Source organism: Hemitrygon akajei, chromosome 23 (genome assembly GCF_048418815.1).
Source record: "Hemitrygon akajei chromosome 23, sHemAka1.3, whole genome shotgun sequence".
Lineage (NCBI taxonomy): Eukaryota > Metazoa > Chordata > Chondrichthyes > Myliobatiformes > Dasyatidae > Hemitrygon > Hemitrygon akajei.
This window is the reverse complement of record NC_133146.1, coordinates 50,117,302-50,129,070: the sequence shown is the minus strand read 5'-3', so window position 1 is coordinate 50,129,070 and position 11,769 is coordinate 50,117,302. Positions and strand designations below refer to the sequence as shown.

The 11,769-nt window shown below is 43.2% G+C and overlaps 1 protein-coding gene across 1 annotated transcript; it reads left to right on the top strand.

Moving 5' to 3' along the window:
* The first annotated feature begins 11 nt into the window (after window positions 1-11).
* Window positions 12-11,720, top strand: bccip (BRCA2 and CDKN1A interacting protein). The gene is made up of 7 exons (XM_073027598.1): window positions 12-155; window positions 730-804; window positions 890-970; window positions 1,527-1,616; window positions 9,708-9,892; window positions 11,008-11,176; window positions 11,359-11,720. The coding sequence occupies exons 1-7, from the start codon at window positions 39-41 to the stop codon at window positions 11,527-11,529; spliced, it is 888 nt and encodes a 295-aa protein (XP_072883699.1). The 5' UTR covers window positions 12-38; the 3' UTR covers window positions 11,530-11,720.
* Window positions 11,721-11,769: the final 49 nt, after the last annotated feature.

The following is an 11,769-nucleotide window of genomic DNA, read 5'->3' as shown; positions in this document are numbered from 1 at the left end:
GGAGGCCCGGGTGAATGAACTTCCGCTGACGCAGGAAGATGGCGTCGGCGGCGAAGCGCCGCGCGTTACCGGAGGTGGAGGGCAGCGAGTCCGGATCCGAGTCGGGCCAAGGCTCCGACGGCAGCGGCGGGGACTCGGACGAAGAAGTGCACGAGGTGAGGCGCTGACAGAAGCCGCAGGTCGGACTCGGTGGCCTGGCGGAGCCGGAACCACGTGGACGGGAACGGGGGATGGGGAGCCGGGCAGTCGGCAGCGCAAGGGGTTGGGGTAAGGAGAGGGTCGATCATACCGGTACCCGGCGTGGGGACGGGGAATGAGGGCGGAGGGTGTGGGTGTGAACTGGGACGATGAAGAGAAGTGCCGACTGGGGAAGGGGACAAGTGCTAGAATGGGGACCAGATCCCTCTCTTATTTTGAGAGTGATTTTCCCCCTCTCCGGGTTCTCAGCCACGGGGCATATACTCCCTGCTTCGAGACTGCTAGGATTTTTGTAAGTTTTCGTTAAGTATCTAATTTTTTGTTGTCCATGTTCAGCCCTGCTCCCCGACCTGGAGCATCTGGCGACTAAAGAGCCCGTTCTTTCGCCGTCGTGCTGGTCACAGTTACGGTCCATGGAAACTAGCTCACTCTGCCTTTTTTGCACTACTTAATTTTTATTGTTTTCTGTCTTAGATCGTACAAATGCAACAAATTTCACATGATAATCTGATCTATATTTCTGTTTGGCAGGAAGTGCAAGTAGATTTTGAAGCACACACCATATCTGACTTGGATTGCAATGGAATCAAGAGATTGTTACAGCAGGTAACTTGTAAATCGTAAAACTATTTTGAAAGTCTGTGTGGGTTGGTACAAGTGTGCTTACAACTATTGTTGTTGTTATTTACAGTTATTTCTCAAGGCCAGTGTCAACATCACTGAGCTGGCTGATTTGATTATACAACAAAATCACATTGGAAGTGTTATTCGGGTAAGATGGCATCAACCACAGTAATTATAAACATTTGAAAGCAAGTTATTTATAATGTCTCAGTAGAATTTAGATAGTGTTTGTGAACTCATGAGCACCACACTATTTTTAAATTTCAATTTTGTCACTAATTTTTCATTTTTTTCTCTATCATTATAGTATTGTCCTACAAAGACAACAAACCACAACGTATGCCGCTGATATTAAATCTGATTCTGCTTCTGAAATAACAAATGATGAAAGTTACTGTTTTCTATTTTATTTCCTCTTTGCTTGAATAGGTTGACAAACAACCAATTTTTTACGTTTCAGAAGTAAATGATTCAGAAATTATGCCTTTTTAATATTGCATGCTTGACATCAACTTTTGCGACATCCTTTATTACAGTTACAAGCGTAGATGCAGTTCAGATTATAAAACTGATGTAAAATCTTAACTTCTTGATTACTGACATATTTGCTAATTATTAACTCGTAAATGGTACACTACAGTTCAACCTATTTTGTAGTTAAAAGCCTTGATTTTGGTTTTTGAAACATGAATTTTTGTTTTAAGCAAGCTGAAATCTCGGATGAGGGTAGTGAAGAAGATGATGAAGACGGTGTTTTTGGATTTATCACTGTTTTAAATCTGACCGAAAGGAAGGTATGCAGACTTTTGTGTTAATTGCTCAGACCAGAATGTTGTATTGTCTCTGGGAATGGTCACATTTCATTTGGATGTAAAACTCATGTTTAATGTCATGCAGTTGGAGTAATTGGAACTCAGTATTAGCTGCTTAGTTGTTTTGCATTCAGTGTCCTGCTGAGGAACTTGAATCATTTTGCATTTGTGGGAATATCAGGTTTTAAGTTCATGGAATATTGGGTTTCTGTTAAGTTCTTAGCAAAATTTTCTGTGTTAACTAGGGTGATTGTTATGAACGCAAAAATTGCTCAATTTTCTGAATATCATGAACAGGAATGATAAAAAAAAAATGGAGGGTGGTAATTTTTTTTGTTTTTGTAACCAATTCTAAGCCAACAGCTGTTTGGGTTTTTATGAATATGTTTGTTTTATTTATATATGTATCCTGCAATGAAACTACTGACTACTTGGCATGTTGGGCTATATTTGTGGAAACAGGAATGTAGTTGATTCTGGTGTTATGACCCCAGCCCCCTTCTTTGTGAGAATCACAAGAGCCCTAGTCAAGGGGGGGTCAAATGACCCAAGAGGGGGAGAGACGTGCTGAATAGACACAGGAAAATGGGAGAGAGAGGGAGACGTGCGGAAGACCACGTTCCCCCGGGAAGCAGAATAAAGTGACTCTGACTATTGTCTCATGAAGACCACGTGTAAAGCCCTCGGGCAACGTGGGCTGGTTGAGAGAGAGATTGACACCGGCGATCCCGTGAGGAAGATAAAAGGTGGGCTGCCGAGGCGGGGCCTCAGACGCATCAGAAGACACGCTAGAGATCCTGTGACAGCGTTTTGATAGCAACAGCCGGTGGTGGGGTTCGTGTGCGTCTTTTCCTTGCCTGGGATTGGCGACCCCACAACGGAAGAACGGCTTAGCTACAGGGGAGGCCACCGATGAGCGTTCATTCCCCCAACGAGGCTCCGACAAACGGAACTCCTACAGGTTGGAAAACTTGTCAGGTAACTGTTTCATTCAAATCTCTCTCTCTCTTTCTAACAAAAGTGCACCAACGCAATACCACAACGACGGCAGCTGGTGGAACCGTAGTGACCGCAAAAGACTTTTAGATATCCAGTAAACAATATATATCTACATTACCCCTAGACAACGATAGAGCTTATTTCTGATTGATTGTTACTATACCTGTGCTTTAGATTGAGTTGTGACGACGTATATGATCTGAATGTCTTGTATTAACCATACGTTTGTGCCCCTTTATAAATAAAAACGTTTGAAAATAGTAGCATCAGGCTTCAGCGGACCTATCTATCTTTGCTGATAAGTCACCCGGTTACTGGGGAACGTAACAAGTGGGTTGCTCGTCCCGGATTTGAAACCAAAGGGGAGGGTCAGTGAATCGGGCTGTAAGTCCAAACTTAAATCTGGTTACGCAGGTAGCCAGACAGGAAACCAGCAAAGATGGATGTGGGTGAATTTATGAGAAACCCAACTGTAGAGGCGCTAGGGACGGCTACCAAATCAGACTTGGTAAATCTGGCAAAGGAGTTGGACCTCGCAGAGGTGAGATCATCAATGAAAAAGCAGGAAGTGCGAAGGGTCATAAATCAGTATTACATTGGGAAGGAGGTGTTTGCAGCTGAGGATTTGGAAAATATCCCCGAAAAGAGATTAGCGAGTGGGACAGATCAGGTAGAGTTGGAGAAAGTAAGGTTGGACCATGATCTTAAAGTAAAGCAGCTAGAAGCAGCTGAAAAGGCTGAGGAACGAGCTGCAAAGGAAAAGGAACGGACTGAGGAACGGGCTGCAAAGGAAAGGGAGCAGGTGTTCAAACTAAAGGAATTAGAGATGAAACGGGGTCATGAGCTCCAGCTAAAGCAGCTAGAAGCAGAAGCAGAAGAGAAAGAGAAACAAAGGAGCCATGAATTGGAGCTGGACAGGCGAAAGCAAGAGCGAAGAGCCCAAGGGCAAGAGAGAGAGGAGGGGTTTGATGTTAGTCGGGCGTTGAGGTTGGTCCCCCCCCTTCGAGGAGACGGATGTTGATAGTTATTTCTTGCTTTTTGAGAAGGTGGCGGTGAATCAGAAGTGGCCCAGAGAGCAGTGGGTGGCGTTGTTACAAAGTGTGTTACGAGGGTAAGCACAGCGGGCATATGCCGCGTTGCCCCCAGAAGGGGAAGGGAATTATGATCAAGTAAAGGAGGCCATTCTCCGAAGTTACGAGTTAGTACCTGAGGCGTATAGACAAAGGTTCCGAAATTTAAAGAAAGGGTGGAATCAAACGTATACCGAGCTAGCCCATGAGAAGGGTGTGCTCTTGGACCGTTGGTGCACCACGGAAAAGGTGGCCGAGAATTATGGGCGTCTCAGGGAGTTATTTTTGATTGAGGAATTTAAAGGTTGTGTTCCGGAAGAGATCCGGATGTATTTGAATGAGAGGACGAATCAGTCCATCTCAGAAATTGCTAGGTTCGCAGATGAATATGCCCTAACCCACAAGACAAAGTTTTCCTTGCCAAAAAGTTACCAGAGAGACCGTGGGAACGGTAGAGAAAGCCCGCCGGCTGAGGCGGAGATCCCGCTGGGAGCTAGTGGTAAAATTGAGGAGGAGAGGCAAGACGGCAGGAGAGGTCCTGGCTTGACCTGTTTTAATTGTGGAAAGGTGGGTCATATTGCATCTAAATGCTTTGCTCTGAGAAAGGAGCCAGAGAGAGGGAAAGCAGCAATCCCTATCGGGTGTGCAGTGGTAATCAGAAAATCGGCAAGAGGGTCCCAGGGAAGCAGAGAGCACGAGGGGTCGGAGATTTATCTGTCACACGGAACCGTGTCTGTGAGGAAGGGGGACCCGCCAATTCCCGTACGGATTTGGAGGGACACGGGGGCAGAGCTATCATTAATTAGCCGTAACGTATTACAATTTGGACCTCCGACGGGCGAGGTAGCCCTGAGAGGAATAGGAAAAGGGACAGAAAGGGTGTCTTTGCGTAGGGTCATTTTGGATTGTGAGCAGGTGTATGGATCAGTTGAAATGGGGGTGCCATCAGAATTCCCGAGAACTGACGTGGATGTCCTCCTTGGGAACGATTTAGCAGGAGGAAAAGTTTGGTCGGCCATGACTATGCCCCGCCCATAGAGTCCCCGAGCTATCCCGCATGCGCGGACACTCGCAGCCTGTCGAGGGTGGCAGCTGAGAACGAGAGCAGTTTAAAATTGGCCAGTTTTGATTTGGCCCAGACGTCTTTACCGACCCTGTGCCACAAGGGTTTCGAGGGTGGTAAAACGAGGAATAGTAACGTAAAAGGGGGTAAGGGAGAGAAGGTAGATCTGCCCTTAGCAAAGAAAAAGGTCCTAGAGGTAGGAAATAAAGATGAGAAACAGATAAAGCTGTTAAAAGGTCCAGGGTTGGACATGGATGATCTGTCTGGTTTGGCAGGACTGTTTGAAGAAGTTGAAAATTCTAAAGGTGTTCCCGATAATGAAATGAGGGCAGTCCTAGATGAAAAGGATGCCATTACCTTGAAGAAGTCTGCTGGGTTGGCAGATGGGGTTGTTTCAGCCCGCGGGGTTGAGTTTACTCCGGAAGTGAGTTGCCCAGAGAGTAACTGGGAGGATCAGGGGAATTTAGAATTTGAAAAGGGTACGGGTATTGAAAGCCTGGAAGAGGCCAATGCCCCGTTTGAGTGTGTCCAAGATGGGGATGCACGTGGTCCTGAACCTAGTCACGGAGCTCAGAAAAGGTCTGAGGTATTTGACTCAGCTGGACGAGACGGCCGTCCTTTTGGAGCAGATAGACTTGGTTCGGAAAAAAAGGGGTTAACCTTGGGAAGTGTGAGTTCCCAGATGGTTGTGCTGAAGGGGGTGTTCAGAGTTAATGTGGAGTTTACGAATGGGGAGATAACTGTTGTTGTGGAGGAGAACGGTAAATCTGTAGTTCCCAAATCGAATGAAAAAAAGTTAAAGTCTAGATTGATGCCTGCGCATCGATTACAGGTTGATTTGGAATGTAAGGGTGCCTCACACGCTATTGTTATTCAAGAAAGCGCTGTGAGGAAGCCGAAATTTAAATGCGGCCGGAGAAAAAGGTTCGAACTGAAACACATCAGCCTGCATGGTCTTGACAAAAGGGTTAACTACCTGTGCAGCATTAAAGAATTGGGTGGAAATTCCCATGATGGACTAGGTTGGGGACACGGAGTTAAGATAATAACCCTCGTGGAAAGGAAAGGTGGCAGAGTACCTCGCCAAATTACTCAAGTTCCCCACGGGGGGACTCTCCGGAAAAGAGGCGATGGTTAATAGAAAATGCCATTTTTAAACAGCAACGCCGGTTGTACGGGTTTGCGCCAAAGCCTGTGAATAATAAAGACAACCCCTTTGGAGACCTGCCGGTGAAATAACACGACCGAAACGATTAGTATTTGTATAAACTTTTGTAGATGCACCTAAGCTAAGATCACACCTCCTTAGTTTTGTTGCTGAAGAAAATAAATAAATAGGTGGTTATTGAGCTGAAGTTTGATGTTACCAGAATTTAGTACGGTACGCGATGTTAAGATATTAAAGAAAGGGACACTGTAATTGTTACCTGTTTAGATACTGACTTGAATGTATAACAGTAGTACTCTGGGAAGAGAGGAGCTTGTGTATTGTGTTAGAAAAAAAATCCTATAAGACTCTGTACCAACTTGTTTTTAACCGCTGGTAAAAAACTTTTAAGAGGGGAGGTGTTATGACCCCAGCCCCCTCCTTTATGAGAATTGCAAGAGCCCTAGTCAAGGGGGGGTCAAATGACCCAAGAGGGGGAGAGACATGCTGAATAGACACAGGAAAATGGGAGAGAGAGGGAGACGTGCGGAAGACCACGTTCCCCCGGGAAGCAGAATAAAGTGACTCTGACTATTGTCTCATGAAGACCACGTGTAAAGCCCTCGGGCAACGTGGGCTGGTTGAGAGAGAAATTGACACCGGCGATCCCGTGCGGAAGATAAAAGGTGGGCTGCCGAGGCGGGGCCTCAGACGCACCAGAAGACACGCTAGAGATCCTGTGACAGCGTTTTGATAGCAACAGCCGGTGGTGGGGTTCGTGTGCGTCTTTTCCTTGCCTGGGATTGGCGACCCCACAACGGAAGAACGGCTTAGCTACAGGAGAGGCCACAGATGAGCGTTCATTCCCCCAACGAGGCTCCGACAAACCGAACTCCTACAGGTTGGAAAACCTGTCGGGTAACTGTTTCATTCAATTCTCTCTCTCTCTTTCTAACAAAAGTGCACCAACGCGACACCACAACGACGGCAGCTGGTGGAACTGCAGTGACCGCAAAAGACTTTTAGATATCCAGTAAACAATATATATCTACATTACCCCTAGACAACGATAGAGCTTATTTCTGATTGATTGTTACTATACCTGTGCTTTAGATTGAGTTGTGACGACGTATATGATCTGAATGTTTTGTATTAGCCATACGTTTGTGCCCCTTTATAAATAAAAACGTTTGAAAATAGTAGCATCAGGCTTCAGCGGACCTATCTATCTTTGCTGATAAGTCACCCGGTTACTGGGGAACGTAACACTGGTTAATTGGGACACAACAGGACCTGTACATCTTAAGTTTCATGGAAATAGTTAAAATTATATTAAAAGGGACATTACAGTTTAACTGAGTTTTAAAAAATGTATTTAAATGAAATACAGAACAAATTAGAACACGACAAATACTATTACAGTGCTATAAAACTGTGCAACATGAACAAACTTGGAGGAACTCCGCAAGCCAGGCAGATCTATGGAAAAGAGTACAGTCGATGTTTCGGGCTGAAACCCTGCGGCAGGACTGGAGAAAAAAGGGGTAGCCATGGGCACTCACATGGGTCCCATCTGTGCCTGCCTGTTTGTCAGTTAAGTGGAAAAGTCTATGTTCCGTGCCTTCACTGGTGACTGTCCAGCACTTTTCCTATGCAACATCGACAAATGCATTGGTGCTGCTTTCTGCACCCTTACTGAACTTGTTGACTTCATCCACTCTGCCTCCAACTTCCACTCTGCCCTCAAATTTACCTGGTCCATTTCCAATACCTCGCTCCCTTTCTCGATCTCGCTGTCTCTATCTCCAGGGACAGCTTATCCACTGATGTCTATTATAAATGCACGGATTCTCACAGCTGCCTGGACTGTACCTCGTCCCACCCTGTTACTTGTAAAAATGCCATCCCCTTCTCTCAATTTCTGCACCTCTGTCGCATCTGCTCTCAGAATGAGGCTCTTCATTATGGAACAAAGTAACAACACCTTGTATTCTGTTTGGGTAGCATGAACATCGATTTCTCAAACTTCCAGTAATGTACCCCCACCACCGTTTCTGATCTCCTTTTCCCTCTCTCACCTTAACTTTTTTCCATCGCCTCCCTCTACTGTACCTCCCTCCTTTCTTCCACGGCCTTCTGTCTCTTTTACCAATTTACTTCCCAGCTCTTTACTTAATTCTTCCCCCTTCAGGTTTCACCTATCAGCTTGTGTTTCCCTCTCCCCCCACACCTTTTAAATTTTTTCAGCCTTTCTCTCCAATGCTGCCGAAGGGTTTCAGTCCAAAATGTCAATTATACTCTTTTCCATAGGTGCTGCCTGGCCTGAGTTTGGAATTCCAGCATCTGCAGATTTTGCTCTTGTTTGTGATTATAGAACTGTGTATTATTTCCAAATTGTTACTGGTGGAGGAATTCGACCAGTATATGCTGCTGTGTTCTTTTGATTGTCTAAGTGATTAAAATCAACGCAGACCTAGTGCAGATAATGATGATCATTATTTTCATTGCAACATTCAAGATAATTGTCAATACTTTCAAATATTTCATAGTTTTTAACGAAATTGTTTCATGTTTACTCCTGGCCGTTTCTGGCATCTCCAAGCCCGAATGTTTGAAACTGCAGTGGGCAAAATAGATATGAATTATTGTACTGCTCATACTGGTCTTTGATTCGGCATCCATTAGCCCAAATGGATAACATAAGCACGAGCAACTGGCGCTATTTAAAAACTGTTTGCTCTCAGCGCTATGTAGTGCCTAATGGTCACACAAGTGTACGCAACTGGCGGTAGTTAGAAACTGTTCGACAGCTGTCTCCTGTTCCCAATTAAGTGGTAGAGTGTCCCAAACAAATGATGGGAATCCCGGCTATTGTCTCAGTTAGTTTTTGTTCTTTCATAATTGTCCTAAATAAGCAGCTGCCTTGATTAACCGATGGCCCAATTAACTGTACTCCAATGTATTTGATGTTACAGTTTCTCTTACTACAGATGCTGCTTGATCTACCAATTCTTCCCCCCACCCCCCGCCAGCATTTTCTACTTTTGTTTTTCTAGCTTCAGTACATTTTCTTTTGCAGAGGGGTGGGGATTGGTTAATGTGATCTATTTTAAAGCTGCCCATTTTGGCCCAGTTAATTGGCAGTACACTTGTTTGTAATTACATTAAAGAAACACTTAAAAATATTGCAAGGAGATATTAATAAAATGCATTTGTCCAAGTTGAACATGTTCACAGATTTTGGTTAAATGCTTAATATTGAATCATAAATTCTCTATGAAGTTAATTTTAAATAAAGCAAGACTTATTTTGATTGTTTATTAACCGTTTGTTAAAGTTATTCAGCAACAATGAAAATCTTTGACAGACAGCAGATCGTGGTCCAGGTAAAGGTTTCCAGAAGTGTTTCATGGTCAGGACATGCTATCGCCCAATTATGTTGTTCAAGGTCCTGGCCATTCGCAGGCCTTGCTGTTCAGCCCTGCAGTTATCTAGGTTTGAAATGCTGGTCTCCCAGATTGAGAGAACTGAGAATATGGCCTATTAGCTGTATTTGAGTTCATAACATAAATAGAAAATTGCAACAAATGTCTGTGGTTCCCTATAGCTGTAAAAATGAGTTGTTGTTTCCATGATAAACATTTGATGCCATCTAGTAGTTCTACTGTAACATTTTCAATGACAACATGAATAATTTTGTATTTCTCAAAATTGCACCATTTTGTTACATGTTCTATGTTTTTCTTCATTTTAATGATCAATTTTGTTATCTGGTGTTTTTCCCTCTGATTTAGGGAACTGAATCTATAGAACAAATAAAAGATTTGGTTCTGAGCCAGTGCAAGACCCATTATCCGACTGCAGCTGAGCAGCTGGAAAAAATACTAAATGACAACAGCAAGCCTGTCAACTTTCTCATCAGTGAGCGCTTCGTTAATGTGCCTCCTCAGATTGCACTACCCCTGCACAAACAGCTCCAGTAAGGACCACGTACTGAGCAATTATGTTGTAATAAAAGTCTTGTTAGTGAACAATTGGTGAAGGAAAAATTGTTTCTAATTTGGCCTTGTAAATGGGTATAGTGATTAAAAATGCCTGTTAAATGAGTTCTCTATTATGAATAGAAACAAAGTACTGATTCGTTCTTAAAGCATTCTGCTGTTCACAGCATAGTGTTAATTGTACTTGCTAGTTCATGTATTCTATAAACAAAAACAAATGCAAGATGAGGAAAATGCCCATCAGATACTTTAAATCTGCTCTTTGGATTTAGCATCTGAAGCATTTGGACATGGTATTTGTTGAAGTACAGTACTGTGCAAAGGTCCTGTGTACATATTTAGCTAGCGTGCCTAAGCCTTTGTCAAGTGAAGAGTGCGTTTGTAAATCTGGTAGGAGAGGAAAATATTGGGAAGGGTATGTGACAGGTGGCAGTGAAGGAGTGCCTGGTTGATGGCACAGCTACAGCCACACCCAGCTCTGAGACACCAGGCAAGATTCCACACAGTTGGTTTATTGATCATTTAAAAATGTCTCTGGTGCTTCCCTCTCCCTTCCCCATTTCCCAACCATGATCCTGTTCTCCCTGCCTTCTTCCCACTCTGTCCACCTAGAGACACATATCAAAATCAGGTTTACCATCACACATCAGGCACATAAAAGTGAATAGTACTGGAGCAGATATTCTCACATCATGCTACATTTAATGGAATAGTTCCCTCCCTTTCCATAGATGCTATTTGACAACATTTACAGATTTTTAAAAAATGATTGCTTCAACTAATGTTGAGCTTTTTTGGTAGAAAGGAAGTGGTGTTTTATATCACAGTATTCAGTGTTTCCTTAATCTAAAACAGTGGGGCAGTGAATGCTTTCAATGCAGACATTCGTACGAGGTGCAAAAACTCCTCTGCTACACTCTAACTTGAGTACGAAAGTTGTTCCCTAGTGGTAATGAAGCTTAACAGATCTTGAGAGACCTACATTTGTATAGCAATGTATGGAAAGAATTACTCTCTCATTTGTAAGTAATGTACTCTTAAATGGAAATGTGTTCCTTGATGTTTGATTATTACTCCTTTTTTAAACATTTAGAGCAGAATTGTTGGATGCACAGAGGACTAACAAACCTTGTGGCAAGTGCCATTATTACCTTGTAATGAGCAAGGCCTGTGTGGAAGCAGGAAAGAAAAAGCCACATCAAAGGGGCAAGCAGAAAGAAGAGTTATTGTTTGCAAATGCAGAAGATGAGTTCTTTTATGAGGTATGTTTTTCCATTTTTCCACTTGTTCATCGTTAGGTGTGCCCAAACTTGGCCAGTAACGACAGCAATGGTATGCCCAAGTTTCAATTTGAAATGAATGTGCACCCATTACAGTTCAAACCACTAATTTGTTTTGGTGCATCAGTTGTGATTTCCACTTCTAATTATTTGTTTTGTTCCAGCAATCCATTATGAAATTCAGCTACAGTGTGGAAGAGGATAGTGACAGCTGTCTCTCTGGCCGTTGGGCATTTGATGATGTTCCTATGAAACCTCTACGTATAGTAATGCTAATTCCTGCTAACTGCTTAAATGCAGTTATGGACAAATTCAAAGAATATTTATCTGTATAATCAATATTGCATTTTCACAATGGACAGTTTTCCCAATGACGAGTATTTAGCTTTTTGTCCTATGACTTTAATGAACAAATAAAATTTGATTTTTAAACAATGATATTAAAAGCTTTTACATGTAACATTTGAAAACTAATGTATTAAAACAATTGAGTCATCTCTAAATATGATTAAAGTCTTTCAAAATATTGCAGAGGTTGTATATAGCTTTATACCATAAGATTATCTTGAGTCCAG